The 16,281-nt window shown below is 53.6% G+C and overlaps 1 protein-coding gene across 3 annotated transcripts in view; it reads right to left on the minus strand.

Moving 5' to 3' along the window:
- The window catches only part of DLK2 (delta like non-canonical Notch ligand 2), a 10,819-nt gene extending 2,669 nt beyond the window's left edge, over nt 1–8,150 (minus strand). Inside the window, exons 1-6 of one of the 3 annotated variants that reach the window (XM_074537334.1) lie at nt 7,830–8,150; nt 6,275–6,454; nt 5,309–5,410; nt 3,721–3,784; nt 1,181–1,311; nt 458–602 (exon numbers count right to left, since the gene is read on the minus strand). In XM_074537334.1, coding sequence (XP_074393435.1) covers nt 458–602; nt 1,181–1,311; nt 3,721–3,784; nt 5,309–5,381 — 413 coding nt within the window. In that variant the 5' untranslated portion in view covers nt 5,382–5,410; nt 6,275–6,454; nt 7,830–8,150. Of the gene's footprint in view, nt 1–457; nt 603–1,180; nt 1,312–3,720; nt 3,785–5,308; nt 5,411–6,274; nt 6,455–7,539; nt 7,732–7,829 lie in introns of those variants that run through there. The other 2 variants (XM_026793047.2, XM_074537333.1) reach the window with 2 other exon arrangements.
- Between the last annotated feature and the right edge of the window lie 8,131 nt (nt 8,151–16,281).

Genomic DNA, 16,281 nt, shown 5'->3' on the forward strand with positions numbered 1-16,281 from the left:
TATCTCTAGGAGAAGACTGGGTGGCAGTTTCTGTCTCCTTGAGTGAGAGGCCGTGTGACCTCCTCAAAGGCTGTGGCTGTGCACAGGCCCACCACCCACCAGGGAAGGTCTTCAGCCAAATGACCTGAAGAGGAAACATGCCCTCCTGATGCTCCCCAAGGGCATCATGGATGTCAGCTCATGATGCCTGCAGCAGTTTGGCTGCTTCAGAGATAGGATTTCCCAGGCATGATGAACAGATTCCTGTCCTCCTACAGCATGGACAGGAATCTGTTCAGATTGCAACAAATGCCTTACCCTGGTGCATGCACTGCATGCTGCTAAACCAAAGCCAAACGTGATTTTGGCTTAACTCCATTACTGTATGGAAATTCACATAGCAAGCCAAGCTGGGCCTCCACTTGGCAGTGTGTGACCCAAAGTTAATGGTGTCTGTAATCTCACTGCAGTGTCTCACCCTGCCTTCTCACATGGCCCTGTCTTCATCTCACAGTCCTTCCCGTGGAAACCTTCTGGACACAGGCAGGAATACTCCCCATCTCGATCGTAGATGCACTGTGCCCCGTTCTGGCAGGGGGACTGGTGTTCACAGATGTGTATGTCTGAGGGGAAAAAAATGGTGTGAATTAGGGAGAAAAGAGGGTTGATGTGGCCAGCCCAGTGCAAACACAATCCACCAAACCCCCAGGGATGGAGAAATGGCAGGAGCTTCTCTCTTCTCCCCTCCAACAGGCACATGCAGCAACAGAAGTGCAGTGCCTGTGTGGTTGTGAAGATGCAGTATATGCCAACTGTCTGAACAGTGGAGACCCCCTGGTACAGATAGGTCCCTGGGGCTGGAGAAGGGGAGTCCCCCAGCCACGTGCTGAAGGCAGGAAGCCTTGGGAAAAGCAGGGGATGCTGCTTGGAGTCCTGATGCAGCACGGGAAATGCAATGAGTTCATCTGTTCCATTTCCTGAGGCTGGCCAGTGCCATGCCAGCTCTTGCCATACATCCAGGGAACAAGTGTCAGCAGTCTGACCTCTTGCAGGAAGGGAATGGTCCCAGCTGTGGCTGCTAGGCAAAATCCCATCTCCCAGGCAGCCAAAACAGCATCACCCAGGTGGCTTCTGGCTACACTGGCTGACATATTCATGAGTGTGTGGCACCAGAGGCAGGGATGTCGAGCCCACGACTCACCTTTGTCACAGAACTTGCCAGCCCAGCCAGAGTGACAGATGCACTGCCAAGGCTGGTGGCACGTGCCGTGAAGACAGCCCGGCATGCGCACGCACTCCTCGCAGTACTCCCCCTCCCAGCCTGGATCGCACCTGCACGAGGACAGGGAAAGCACCATAATCAATCAAATCAAATCATATCATATCATCAAATCAGATCCAAGCAGGGGCTGCACAAAAGCTGTCTGTGTGCTGTGCAGGGCTCCTACAGACCCAGCAATGTTCAGAAACCCTTCCAAAGGCCCCACAGACCTCCTAGCTCCCTCCTCCAGAGGTAAGGACTGGCGTCCCATCTGCCCAAGGAAGCAAGCAGACAGAGCAGGAGACACCCCCTGCAGCCAGGGAGGGTGAGTGGCCAGCAACAGAGCTCAGCAGCTTCACTTTCACTGCCCACATCCCTCTGCTCTCCTCCAGCCCCTCTGCATACACCCCTGCTCAGGAATTCCTGTGCCTCCCACAGCAGGCAGCCACTCTGACAGGCAGAGAGAAGCCCATCCCTAAGTCTGAGCTTCCTGAGGGAAAGGGACTAGAGGCTGCTGAGGTCTGAGTGTTTCACTGCTCCTCTCTGCATTATAATGTGTATCATTTCTTGTCTGGAGTGCACTGTAAGCCAGCAGTGAAACCTTGCTTGCTGTGGCTGGTGCACAGAACAGACTCCTCAGCCAGCTCACAGGGGCAGCACAATGGCAGAACCTGGAGCACACAAGGAGCCTTCTGGCCCCAGGAGAGCAGGGCAGTAGCAATGCCTAAGTGAAGCCAGGCTGCATGGCTCCCGTGGCAGGCATCCCTCAGACCTGCCAGCTCCAAGGCAGAAAGCAAGTGATGATAAGATGAGAGCTGAGAGGAGGTGGCACCAAGCCACAACAAAAGATATACTCAAACCAGCACAAAATGAAACCCAACAAAAACAACACAGTTTCTAGAGTAAGGAAGGGGGTTCATTTTCATGGCTGGGGCTCATTTCAGCACAAAGTGTGGTGACTGCAGTTTTTTTGGGCTGGCCCACAGCTGCACTTTCAAACCTCGGTTGGCTGTTGTCACCTGTAGGCTGTTCCAAAAGATAAGGAGTGAGGAAAATGGTCAAAAAAAATGATATATATATATATATGTATATATATATATATATATGTATATATATATATATATACACACACATATATTAATTAGAGGCTTTTCTCTGGGACTGGAGGTGATGCCATGTGCCTGGTATAGTCTGGGGAAATACATGCATACCTGGACAGCCCTGAGCAGAGGGATGTGGATACACCTATCCCCCAGTACCTGCAAGGAGCAGGTGCTATCAACTCTTCCACTTCTCCAAAAGGGAACTGGCCAACCTAAAAATTGCCAGGAAGGGGGCCAGGTAAACAGCTAAGTCTCCCTGAGTTTGAGGTGATTTTGAGGTACTGCCAAGCCACAAAGTTCAGCAAATGCTCTGGAGGCCTGAAATCAGCAGCAGCAACTCACATGTGGAAAGGTCTGCAGCTGGGACACCTGCCACATGGTGACATGTGGCCTTTCTCACTGGGCTTTGCAGCACCCTGCTCCCCCAGGCAGCCACAGCTGCTGAAAGGGCTCAGGGAGGAGCTCTGTGCAGCTGCAAACCAGAGCTGGACACTTGCTGGTGCAGCAGTCAGCAAGAACAAGTGGCCCAGCTGTGGTGTGACACCGGGGGCTGTCCTGTGCAAGGGGACTGACCATGCCCTGGCGAGAAGAACAGGGTGGCAGTGGGCAGCCACAGGTGTCCCAGCCAACCCAAAGCCAGCCTTTGCCTCCAAGTGCTGCCTTATAGAGCAGGGGCTGCAGATGGCCCTGCAGTGGGACACCAGTGGGCTGTCTGTGGCAGTCCAGAGCAGTTACATGGGTGCTTCCCAGGCTGAAGTGCAGGGTCAGGCTCTGAGCTTTGATCCTGCAGGATCTGGGCACCAGCTGGAGCTGGGATGCCAAGTATCACTTCTGCTGCTGTAGCTCACAGCTTGCTGGTAAACCCTTTATGAAAAACATCCAGAGATCCCCACCCCAGCTCAGACTTCTGAGAGGGAACCCCTGAAGCCCTCAGTTACATGCATGGCTGGAAGCCCTTCTCTTCCATGCCCCAGGGAGAGCACCTCCATCTCAGTCAGTGAGGGGGCCAAGCAAGGTGGCCAACCCTGATGCCTGCCCTGCTGCCTGATGACTTTCCCTCATCATATCCGAGCCTAAAGGCTGCTTCCCATCACCCAGGCACGGCCAGGCTGTCCTAGGCTTCCCTCTAGACAGAAAGGGCTCAGCAGAATAACAGTGCTCAGTGTGTGATGGTGGGCAGGGAAGCACTGGAGCAAAGGCTAGAGGAATCTCTCACTCCAGAGTGTGTCAGGTAAGAAGAGAGCAGAGTCTTCGGTTCCAGGTGTGAGTGAGTGAAGGAGGAGGTGCTTCTGCTCTGGGCAGGGGTGCAGGCACCAGGGACACAGTGTCAAGGACAGCAGTCACAGCCAGAGCAGTGGAGAGCCAGACAAGCCATACCTGCACTTCCCATCCTGGTCACAGCAGCCGTGGGCGAGATTGCAGTGCTCACTGCAGTCATCCCCTGCAAGACAAGAGACGTGTGGACTTGGGTTAAGCAGAGACTATAGATTATTCCAGATCTGCCTATGGCCCTGGGTGTTTCCTTAAGTGCTCAGCCTACCTCTCCCCAGAACTGTAAGGTGGGACACCTTCCTTTCACTCACTGGATTCACACAAGAAATGAAGATTTCACAGTCCACTGTCAATAACACTGTCTTTATTGAGAAATGGGGCTCTGCTTCAAAACTACCCAGTCTCTGGTCATCTTCCCCACCTTTTCTCTGCTGCCTCCCTTAGATTTTGGGCCCTTCTGGCCAAGAGCTGGGATTGCCTGTGCATTAAGACAACCTGTGTAAGAGGGACTGACCCACCTGGGACCTCGGTCCCACAGTCTTGCAGTAAGTGTGGTGGGAAAGCTCAAGGCCAAGTACTGCAAGGGGCACAAAGGGGCCAAGGATGGAAATGGAAAGAATGGTTGTTCTTTACCTCCCAGGATGTCACCGTCTCCAAGGACAGCTATTGGCACAGAGTGGTCTGACAGGGTCTCCTGCCCTCTTCTGGGACCCGGTTGCCAGCACTCCCCTTTCAGCCAGGGAAGCAGGACTTGGCATCACATGGGGCCAGGTATCCAGTTCTGTTTATTTATTTAAAAGCCACAGAAGCTGTAACTGAGCCATGGCCTCACTGTGCCACTTCTCATTCTCTCCTTTGTGCCAGGTGTTCCCTTTCATCTCCACCTTCCCCTCTTCCCCATCACTTGCTTGAATCTTAGCTCCACAAGGGAGCAGGTTCACTCTGGCTCCATGAGCAGCAGAACTAGAGCAGATGTCAAGAAGCAGGGGGTTTCCTCAGAAGTGTGCAAATCTTGTGCAGGCCAGGCCCAGGAGTTGAATGTCCTTACCTGAGCCCCTCCACCTGGACTGAAACAGATTAAAGCCCCCATGCCTTGAAATGCACTCAGGCTTTCCCAAGCAGCATTTTGTGGGAAAATGAGCAGGGGAAGAAATCCCCTGTGCATGCAATTTTGCTGCAGTGGGGCAGCAGGTCCCACTGCACAGGGTCAGAGCCTCCTAAAACAAGTCACTATGGAGCTGGAGCAGCATCCTGGGACTGCTCAGCCCCAAGCCTGGGTATTGCCACCTTTCCTATTTGTAACCATCTCTCCTGGCACATGGCTTTGGGAATTCATTGCCTATCCAGAGCAGGGATAGAGCAAACTAATCTTTGGGAAAGGATTTTGTCTCACTGGATCCAGGGTTAGCTGTTCACTTTTGGGACCTTCTTTCCCCTGAGCCAGCTCATACGGTGAATGGGTTCCCAAACCAAATGGAGAGAGAGCAGCAGGGATGTCTCTGCCACCCCTGTGGGCAAGAGTTTCTAAGGTGCCTCCAGTGTCACATGCCAGGTGATTTAACAACCAGGCAGCATTTTCTGCTTTTTCCATCTCAATTTTGCATTGAAAGATGAGGAGACTTCAGCAATACCAAGGACAGGTTTGCAAAAAAATGGATATGAAGGAGAAGGACCCATGTCTACAAAGACTCACCTTGCACAAGCTGGTGATGGGCCAAGAGGATCCAAATCAAGGACATGAGCTGGAGACAGAAGCTCCTGAGCATGGTCAGTGTGGCCCCACCGAGATGAACACCTACAGAGAGAAAAAGAGCAAGTTCAGGAAAATCCCTTGGCTGACGCCACAGCTCCTCTCTACTGCCTGGGAGCTTGAGTTGAAACATCCAGCTTTACACAGCCTTGTCACCACGCTTCCCTCTCTTCCATCCAGACTCCTCCCTCTAAGTCAGTGTTGGGGCACTAAGAATTAAAAAGCTTTTGAAAATGTGTGTACAGGAGAACCTAGTGTGCAGACTCAATCCTGAGGGTGTATTAGCTCAGGCTGCTGCAGCACATCTTGGAGCACCTGCCCTGGTAGCTGCTGACAGGAGATCAGAAACCCAGAAATACCCACCCAGCTGTGGGGACCTTCACCTTCCCTCCCTAATCTGGGACACTTCAGCTCTGTGTTAAATAAGGTCCTCCTGTGCACATGTGCATGAATAGATAGGCTGAGTGTTCTTCACAGTGCCCAGGCTGCCTTTCAAACCCTGCAGCAGAGCAGGGAGTCCAGTGGGTCTAGCAGAGGAGCAGGCACAAAACAGCAGCCCTCTTTCACTGTCCAAGCAAGAGAGTGCAGCAGCAGGCACTAGAGCTGGGCTGCAGCCCCAGGCAGGAAATGTGAACACACACCTCTCGCTAGGTGTGTTCCTTTTCCTCAGCTGTCCTGCAGAGAGCCCCGTCAGCCCGAGGTTCCTGCACCCATCTATTTTCCGACCGCCTCCTGCCCTCTTGAAGTAGCATTAAATACTTTCCAAAAATGCTTCATTCCCTCCCAGCCTTCTGGGGTTGTTAAGGGCAGGAAATTCGAGGGTGATATCATAAATATATTACTGTAATGAGATGGGAGGGGTTAAAGCATTCTGTTAGGAGAATGGTGAAGGTATGGAGCAGACTCTACCCAGCTGCGTGGGTGTGATGAACAGGGGCCGTTCCACTTTCAGCTTGACTCTTCAGCTCTGGAAGGTTATGTTTGGTCCATAGTTGTGTGAGAGACTTCTAAGATGGGGGCATAAGTCCTCCCACTCACACGTGCATTGCAGCAAGAGGCTTTGGGGTCCCTGCTAAGAGCTTCACCTTCCTGGACCAGACAAAATAGCCCATAAAAGCAATGATGTTGCTTGAAGCATCTCTCCAGCAAACAAACCACCACCAAGGATGCAGCATTTTCAGAGGGGCTACAGGATGTTACTGCCACTGCCCCAGCCAAATCCCACCATGGATTGCTGCATCTTCCCTCCCCACAGTCCCTTTGACAACATGCTTGCAGGACCCTCCTTCGCCTCCTGCCCCTAAATACTGGGCAGTGGCAAACAGCTGCTGCATTTCAGGGGAGGGTGAAGCAATTGCTATGAAACTTATAAAATAATTTAGGGCTGAAGAGTGGTATCATGTTCCTTCAGCGCTGTGAGAAGCACAAGCACCGATCATATGCCATTGCAAAGGCGTGCTATCCCCATTGCAAAGGCTGATTTTCCCCATTGCAAAGGCTGATTTTCCCCCACAGCTCTCCACTCGAGAAGCAGCCCCTCAGGCCTCCTGACCTAGTCACCCCGTGGGTGCTGCTCCCGGCAGAACCCCCGGGGTCGATCTGGACCCTGGCACCCTGGTTGGCAGCTGGTGCCCGGGAGAGGTGTGAGCAGCTCGCACCTGGGCAGGCCTGGCGTTGGGTCACACGGACACGGGCGAGGGAGCTCCCTCCGTCCCACTCGTCCGCCTCTGCCTGCCCGGGCTGGGGGCTGCCAGACCTCCGGGTGCTGCGGGGACGATGCCCGAGTCTATTAACCTCCCTTTCGAGGGTATCAGGGAGCTCCGTGCGCTTGGGGACCACCGGGAACATCCCCAGGACGCGGCTCCCAGGCACTGCTCCAAGTCTGAGGCTACCGGGACCCTCCGGGCTGGGCTCCGGGGGCAGGGAGCCCGGGGGATGCCGCTGCGGCTCGCCGCGCCTGTCCCCCCGCCCCTCCCCCCGGGGCTCCGGGACCACCCCAAGCCCCGGCGCCCCCCGGAGGGGCACGGCCGCGGGGGGTTCGCCTTTCCCCATCCCCACCCCAGGGCTGCCCCGAGGGACCCTGCGCGGAGCCCCGGCGGTGCCCCTGCGGCCGGGGCGGCGGCGGGGAAAGGGGCCCGGGGGGCTGGGGCGCCGTTCTCCCCGGCCCTGCTCACCTCGGCGTCGCGGCGGCTCGTGGGGCTATCGCGGGGCGCGGCGGCGGGGGGCGGCCATGCCCGGTGCGGCGGCGGCGGGGCTGGAGGCGCGGGGCTGCGGAGGGAGCTGCCGCCGCGTGTGCCGCGCCGCTCCGCCCGCCGCCGCCGCCGCCGCCGCCGTGCAGCCCCGGCCGCCTGCCAGCGGCTGCGTGTGCCTGCACATCCCCGCTCCCTCCCCGGGACATCCCGCCTCCCGCCGCCCCAAACCGCAGGCAGCCCCCGGCCCGGCCCGGCCCGCCCTGCCCGCTCACCCCTGCCCTGCTCCCGCCGCCGGGGCCGGGGGGATCCCGGCACGGCCCCGCCCGCCCCCACCGCTCCACCGGGGGCTCAGCGGCCCCGGCCCCAGCAGCGATCGCGGAGCACCGAGAGGTGCCCGGGCTGGCGATCCCGCAGGGGCGCGCCCTCGCTGGGTATCCCTGCCAGGGGCTCGGGGGATGCAGCGCTCGCCGCCCTCGCCCGGGCTGGGGCGCGGTCCCGCGGGGCACGGAGCCTCTCAGCCTGGCGTCCCTCTGGGAAATAGGTGCGCGATGATTCTAGCCTTCGTTTTGCTCAGATTATCTGAAATAATACTAATAAGCAAAAACACCTCCTGCAGCCCCTCCCTGATGTCCCCAGGGTCCACTAAAACACCTCCACCGGGAAACTGTAGGATTTAGAAGACCCATCCTTAAAATGAAGGTTCAACTTGTAGTAGTCATCCCCCAAAAAAGAAGCCATCCAGAGAAGCTGTGGTCCCCAGCATTTTTCTCGCTGCCACTAATGAGATGTGGACATCAGCACTTCAGTGGACGATAGGGAACAATAAGGCAACCTCGGGAGAGGGCTGGGCTGTCACATCTTCAGAAGAAACAGCTGCCTGCTCACCTTGCATGGCCCTTCTGCTGCTTGACAAGATCATAGCTGTCACCTTCAAAGGTCCTAGCAATCCTTAATTAGATTACAAACTCACACCAGTCAGCTCTTTTCCACCCCTGTATCCCACAAGGTTTGCTGTTTTTCACCAGGAAGGAAGAAGAACCAGGTCTGGAGCTTAATGGATGCACTTAATGGATGTTTTCACACCCCATCTCATCTCATTAGACAAAGCTCAACCCATCCCTGCTCTCACCTTCTCCAGTCCCCCCCAGCCCTCTGCAGCCCCTGACAGCCCTGTCAGCGCCCTGTGGCAGCCATGGGGAGCTCTGCTGGCCTCAGGACCCAGTAAGAGCCCAGGCACAAGCCCATCAAAGCCAAGGTCTCTGCCGGCTCTGAGCAGGGACCCCTCCTTTCTCATCCTTGGCATGCCTGGACAACACAACCTGATTGAGTGATAAATAGGGGCCTACCACCCTGCCTACCTCTGCAGGAGCTGCCTCCTTCCTGCTGGCCTGTCAGCCGGGAGCCCTGTTCTTTCCTTGCCCTCTTCCTCCTCCCGTCTCTATCACCCTACAGACAGAGGGACAGAGAAGTCCAAACCTCCTGCTTAGGTTGCTCCATCAGCTCTTCGGAAATTTGCGAGACAGGTGTGCACCAGCTCTGTCCTGAAATGCTTCCTGTGATTCTACATCCATTCTCATCCCCTGCTCAGCCTGCTTCCAAGCCCTGATTCCTACCATGTCTGGAGCTTGCAGCAAAAAGGAGAGGGTGAAGTACAGATTCTGGTACTTGGTTTAAAACCAGACAGCTTCTCTTTCCATCACTACAGCTCTAGGACCTGGAATGATCCACATTTCTGCTCTGACACCCACAACACCCTGCCTTGCACTCTTTGCCAGTCATGGTTGGAGGCCAAGGGCTTACTGGTGACACCTCCAACACTGAGTGTAGGCTGCTCAGCCTCAGCCTCACCTCCTCCTTGACATCCTACCACCTTCACTAACTGTGTCAGAGAGAGCACCACCTCCTGCAACATTCTCATCTGCTCCCACATTCCTCGCTGGGATCTGCCCTGGTCCTGACCGCACTGCACTGCAGCGTCATTGCACAGCTGTGCCCCGGTGCCCTTAAGCCTCACCTGCTTGAACGTGCCTGAGGAAACCCTCTGGATGCTCTGTGTGCATTTGAATGGGCAGAGAGGAGGGGGCCTGCAGAGGGACACTGGCACATGCCAATATCCATAAGCATCTGCACCCACAGCAGGATCACGGTGAGAGAGGGAGATAGGGCGAGGGTGCAGCCAGCAGAATGGGAATCATGGCTCTCCCTGTGCTGCCTCTCTCGGAGGTGAGAGCTGTACCAGCAAGTCAGGCCTGTCCAGGCTGAGGAGATAAAGTTGGTTGCTGAAGATCTGAGCTCCGAGGAAGGGGAATGAAGAACAAAATCCAGGGTGGGATTTCAGAAGGTGGGATATCTGAGGAAATGATGTGTTTTGTGGCTTGAGGTTTGGCTTTGCATGTGAGTACCACAGAGAGAAGCAGGCAGGGATGGATGGGAGTAAAAGGGGAATACAGAGGAGGGAGAAGAGACTCATGCAATATGGACCTTGGGTGCACTCCTTCCTCCACACTGAAGGGCTCCAGTCCCATCCCCAGGCACTATCCTGTGTCTCAGGTTCCCTGTGTCAGTCCATGGACTGCCCAGTACTATTTATTCAGAGCAGCTCTATTTGCAGACCCAAGAAGTGGGCATTGAAGGGATTCCTGTGCTTGGCTTAGACCCTGCTCTACTAGGCTCTGATCCCTGCTATGCCATCCCTAGAGGCGTCTCAGATGGAACAGCTGCTGGATCAGAATTAGGAAGGATTTTTTCCTAGCCATAAGAGTCCCTCCATGGCTTTTCCCTCCAGTGAAGGAAATCCCACAAAGCAGGGACCTGCAGTGGGAACTGGAGCAACATCTTGTCATGGTTTCCCCTCCAATGCATGCTAGATGAAGACTCCCTCCCCCGCCATCATCCCAACACACGGTCACCACTCACAGACAGAGGGAGGAATTACCTGTCAAAACCAGCTGAAGCTGCTTCCCTTTCTTCCGGAGTCTGGAACTTGCACCTTGGAGGCAGCCAGACATCAGGGACAAGAAGCAGATGGTGGGCTGAGAAAACAGATAATGTTGCCTCCTCTCCTTCACAAAGAAGCCTTCTCCAGAGCGGAAACTCTTCCCTGTGCAGAAGCCCTGAGAAATTCAGTCCTTCCTGCTCACTTTAATTCCTTAAGCAAGGCAGAAAAGCAGCACAAAGACGCTGGAGAAAGACTGCAAACACCTCTGAGCTGCCAACTCAAATGATCATCCTCTTCAGCTCTTGCTCCGGGTCACCCTCTCCGCCCTACGCACAGCACCAGCCCGGGGTCTCTAGGTTAAAACAAATGTTCTCCCCCATCCCACCCCCCGTGCTTTTCCAATTCCACCCCAGCCCACAACAAACAGCAGCTCGCTGGCCCTACAGCCATGTAACCCAACCCCAGCCATTGTTTCCCTTCCACAAGGTCTATATTTGACTTTGCAGCAGCACCGTGGCTGTGCATGTGTGTGTGTGTGTGCATGTGTGTGCACTCTCTGCACACACACGCTCTGATATTTGTTCAGAGCTTCATTCCCCAGATGCCCGGGATTGCTTAGGAATAGCTTCCATGGGCAGTAGGTGTTTGTGCCTTCAGCGGGGAAGTGGAGGGGGCAGGCAAAAGAGGAGCAGGGAGGGGGTGGGAGTTGAAGGTAGGAAACCTGCTGGCTCTTTTCTCGCTATTTGCACCATCTCGATGCTCTGCCACATTGTGGAGCGTGGCCAGGCTGGCAGACAGTGATGCATGCACTCAACAGCGGAACTGATGGCATATCCGGGGAATGATGGAGAAAAGGACAAGCTGTGGTCTTGGTGACTCTATCTGGTGTTACCCTGCCCCAAGTTTTGCTCTCTGGTGGCAAAAATGCTCTTAAGCCTCCAAAAACTCTTCAAATCTTCCTAGGCTGAGACCACCAGAAATGCCACTTGGAAGTACCCAATTCCCTTGGCCCGGTGGTTTTGCGAGGGATGCCTCAGGGAATGGGAGCTGCCCTTGGACTCACCTTCCTATGTTCCAGTACTGCCCTAAGAGTAGCCATCCTGTGCTTCCCTAATATGTATTTTGTATTTGCCCAAAGCCTCCAGAAATGCTGCCCAGGTCCAATATCACAGTCCCTGTATCACAGACCCCAGAGTATCTGGGAACACTGCCTAGACTTGGCATGAGCTCCTTTTATTTCCTCCTTTTGTGACCTGCCAGGATATAAGGCAAAAGGAGAAAAAAGTGCAATCCAAATGAATGACAGGGAGAATTACTTTTATCCTAAACACTGATGATCCAGTGAACTCATTGCCACTGGGTAACAAGAAAAGGCATTCATTAAAAAAACCTGACTAGACATTTATATAGACAATGAGAATAAATAGGAATGAACTCCAAAGAGCTATAAACCCTCTTGCTACAGGGCATTGAAGATGAGTTCTAGGCAATGGTAAAAGGAGCAGATTTCCACAAGGGCAGATTCTGCAGTAATTTTGTGCAGGGCAATGTTTGTACCTTTCCCTGTTTGTACTTTTCCCTGAGCCATGCAGGCCCAGCCCTGGGAGACAAAGGATGCTGGCATGGGTAGGCACCATCCATGCACACATTTACCCACTGCACACATTTACCATTAGCAAGGCTGAGGCAGGATGAACTCTGTGGATGCCCTGATGCCCTGGAGATGTCCTGGAGAGGTGATTCCCAGCTGCTCCAAGCCAAGTGTCAGCCTCCATCCAAGCTTCTGACCATCAGCTTGCTTCTCCTCCTCCAGAGCCAGATGCAGGGAGTTCTCATCACCAGGGCTGCTGCTGCTTCCTGAGGGGTGGTCTGCACTCTTCACCGGCCTCCAGGCAGCTGCTCTGTTGGGACTGACTAAAATCTGCCTGCCTGCTGGACTGCTCCACTAAAACAGATCCTCTGAATGTGGGAGAATGCATGTGTCACTGTGATGGACCTGAGTTCAGTGCCCGACAGCCTTCAAACCTGCTGTGAGGAGCAGCAAAAGTAAGCTTAAGTCACACGTTATTTTGAGATACAGATCCCTCAAATCCACCCTCAGTACTTCAATCCAAGGCAAGGGTACCAGAGGAAAAAAAATTAAAGAGAAAGATTAAATACTAGAGGAAAAATATCTAGACTTGAAGAGGGGGAAAAGGAGAGTGATGTATGTGTGGAGGGCAGTTAGAGAAAAGAGGTTTTACCTGTGTCCCCATAGCTCAAAAGGCTGAGTAAACCCCCTTCAAAAAACCCTCAGGAGTTCATGAGAAGGTGTAGGATCTTGTTTTGCCCTGTGATTTCTGGCTTCCCTCTGGGTGCATGTACAATAGTTAATGTCAGGGCTCTCCCAAGGGCACTGATTCAGGGGGTGTATCCATTCCCCCCACCTGCCTGCTGCTGCCAGGAGGAGGTCTGGAAGGGCTGGAGTGGGAAGGAGATGTCTGCCAGGCTTTCCCTTTGCTGGCACACGCCCGTGGGTGCCTCAAAGCCCATCTCCAGCTATGCATTCTCCCTTTGGCTTTCCAGCTGGCAGCTGTAGCAATGAAACCTCTTAATCTCACCAGGAGCACGCAGGCATTTAATGGGAGACTCTTGAAGCAAATCTTTTGTGCTTTCTTGGTGCTTGCCTCTGAGCTTGCTCCTGGGTGTTTACAGGGGATGGCAGATCGTGGTGTTTGCAGTGAAACCTGGCAGGAGAGCCTGTTGCAGAGAATGTCAAGGTCATTTCATGGAACTGTGGCCTGTGCTTAGAAAGACTTGAACCCTGGCTGCAGAGGAGTCCATAATTAGCAGCCCCAGGGGATGTGGACGAGTGTTGGGAGGGAGGCTAATTGTAGACTGCCTGTCTCCTTGGCCTTCAGCAGCTCCCGTGAAGCGAGGAGCGGTGTGCTCAGCCAAGCACCAAGCGTGTCCTAGGGAAAGGTAATTCCTCCCTGGCCTGCCTGGACCCGTCCCTATAAACAACAAGAGCTCCACGGGGAGAGCAGTGCTGCAGATTTCATGGAAAAAAAAAAAGGCTCTGTGAGTTGGAGGTGCATGCTAGCCACACAGAAGGCTTTTTTGAGAGACAACACACAGCCATGTGTGTCTACATGATAAAGTCCACGAGTCCCTGCTCTGCCTCAGAGGGTTTGGGGGATCAGCTACTCCCTCCCCATTTGTGTTCCGTGGTGAAGTGCCAAGCCCAGCACCCCAGTGTGGGGTGTCCTCTCCTTGCACATGGCAAGCACTGTGCCCAAAGGTGGATGAAGCCCTGTGTGCCTGCACACACCAAGGAGAGCTGGTGTTACACCTAGCCCTCTGCCACCTCCCCATACGCTCCAGGAGATATCCTCCCCCTTCCTCTCCACATACTTTTAACTCAGTTCATTTCAAACACTTTATTAGCATGACAAGCTAAACAAGTTTTGACGAAGGGGAAGGGAGGCAGAGCCCCTTGAGTCTTGGTCTGAGGCTGACACAGTGACTCCAGCCTTTGCTTCCTATGGGGTTTTGCCTTGCATTGGAGCAGCCGTCCTGCCTGTCAGGCACATTCTCTCCACTCCTTCACCAAGGTAAATCACTGATCCAGGAGGGCCCTTCAGTCTCTGCTGCACAGCAGCACTCATGCTGGATTTAGCACCCAGCGGAGTGAAGAATTTACAGTGAGCTTTGGTGAGGCTAAGGTGAGTCTGCCAGGAGGAGAAACTGTGCAGTGCTGGGGCAGCTCCTTCTGTAGGGGGCTGACCTCGAGGAGCTGTGGTGTGGGTCCCAGCTGGGAACTGAGTTTTTCTGGAAAAAATACCCTGAATAAGGCCACAGCCCAATACCTGGTCCCTTGCAGAGCCCTGCAACTGTGCAGAGTAAGAGTTGGAGGCACCTGTACAGGGCTCAGTGCAAGAGCTGGGATCGTGGCATGGAGCTGGCGGTGAGCAGAGAAATGAGTGGGATGCCACAAACAAACACTTGAGGTCAGAAAACCCCAATTTCAGCTGCCTGCCCCCAGGAGTGATGCAGCCAGCACAAAGTGAGTGCAAAGAACATGAACATGCCACTGCCAGGCTCTGCTCTCTGTGCCTCACGTGGAAATACTGCACGTCAGCAAGAGGCAAGAGCTCACTGTGGCTGCACAATTTTGTGGCTGGTTAGAAATGGCCAGTAGGGGTCACTGATATATATTTAATTAATTCTATTTTTATGCACACACATTTATAATATACAGAAGACTTGCATAGGCAGCATTTGTGATGGACAAGCATTGATGTGCAGCATATCCTTCAAGCACAGAGGCTGGGGGAAAGTGCCCCTGTGTATGTCTGAAACACCAGTGTGAGCTGTATGTAGTGCTCTGCTCTAACCCGTGATGGCATGAAACCACTGAGCTGTGCCAAGCACCCGCGTGCTGCAATGGTGGATTTTTGTCATTGTTCTCCAGTTCTGCCTTCATCTTCTGTTTCATATTCACAGAGGTGCTTTGAGAGAGATTCAAAAGATACAGAGATTCAAGCCTTGAGGGCAGGATATTGTGTCTGCTTGTCTTTCTGTGCAGTGCCCAGCACAGCTACATCCCAGCCACAGCGGGTGCCTTTGGGGAATCCCATAAGACAAACAGCATTTTGGGTTGGGTCAGCACTGTTTTGTTCTTCAGGCACTGATGCTAGGGAATGTGTTTGCTTGTGAAAAGACTCTGGTGGTTTTTTGAGGGTTGAATCTCTACTAAACTCAAAATTGAGTCCCAGCCCTCACTCTTACGTGGTGGGATGGCCTGAACTATACACGTGGGTATGTTTTTAGCAACTGTTTTATTGGCGGGTTGGCTGTATTTGTCTGGTAGGTGTATGCTCCAGGCATACTGGCAGAGTGTGCTTGGCTGTCCAATTCGGCATCCACAGACTTGTTTGACTGTCACAGGCTGGCAGTATTTCACTGATCTTATTGTTCCTGAAATGCTGTTAGTTTTGGGTGCTGAGCTCCTCTTGTATTGGCCTATCCCAGAGTGAAAACTCTGCTTAAACTAAGTCTCAGGTCTTTTGGTTTTGGTGGGCTCTTCCATCCAATAAACATCTTTTGCCTATGAGGCTTTCCCAGCTGATGTCTACTGGGGAATCCTCTGTGCAACTGGAGTTAGAGAAGTAGCAGAGGAGGCAAGTGTTTTATAGGGGTGCCTTCACCACTGCAACTCTCAGGCAGGTGACAGCCTCCAAGTCAGCCACCAAGGGGCTGTCCAGCACCCGCCATCTTCCTCATTTGACCAGGTTTGATGGAAAACTTGAGAGGACCAAGCCTGCACTGCCTTCTTCTGGTGGGGAGACATTATTTCTGGCATCTCCTTTTTCACTAGCCAAGACCATAGGCACTTCAGAGGGATTTGTCCTTCCACAGGGTGGCACCTGCCCCTCCAGGGGTTCCTTTTATTCAGTTACAAGGGTCTATATAAAGTGCTGCCAGCTGGAAAGTATTTTGAAGAGATTCCTCCCTGCTCTTCACTAAGGGTCATAAATTCAGCTGGTATTTGAGAGAATCTCAAATGTACTTCCAGGACTGTTTGCTGAGGGCTTTACATCCGCCAGAGGCCCCTTAAAATAAAAGGATTATTGGGAGTCAAGTGTTAGATTACCTGGTGCTTGTTAATTGAACTTCAGAGGCTTTAGCGAGCAACTGGCTCTAGCAGGGAGCTGCACTTTGGTATTAATGGTGTTGTATAAATGAATCTAATGTAACCCAGCGTCATGCTTCTGCATCATGTCACAGCTCTGGGCTCAGGCAAT

The sequence above is a fragment of the Zonotrichia albicollis genome, chromosome 3 (assembly GCF_047830755.1).
Source record: "Zonotrichia albicollis isolate bZonAlb1 chromosome 3, bZonAlb1.hap1, whole genome shotgun sequence".
In the NCBI taxonomy this organism is placed as follows: Eukaryota; Metazoa; Chordata; class Aves; order Passeriformes; family Passerellidae; genus Zonotrichia; species Zonotrichia albicollis.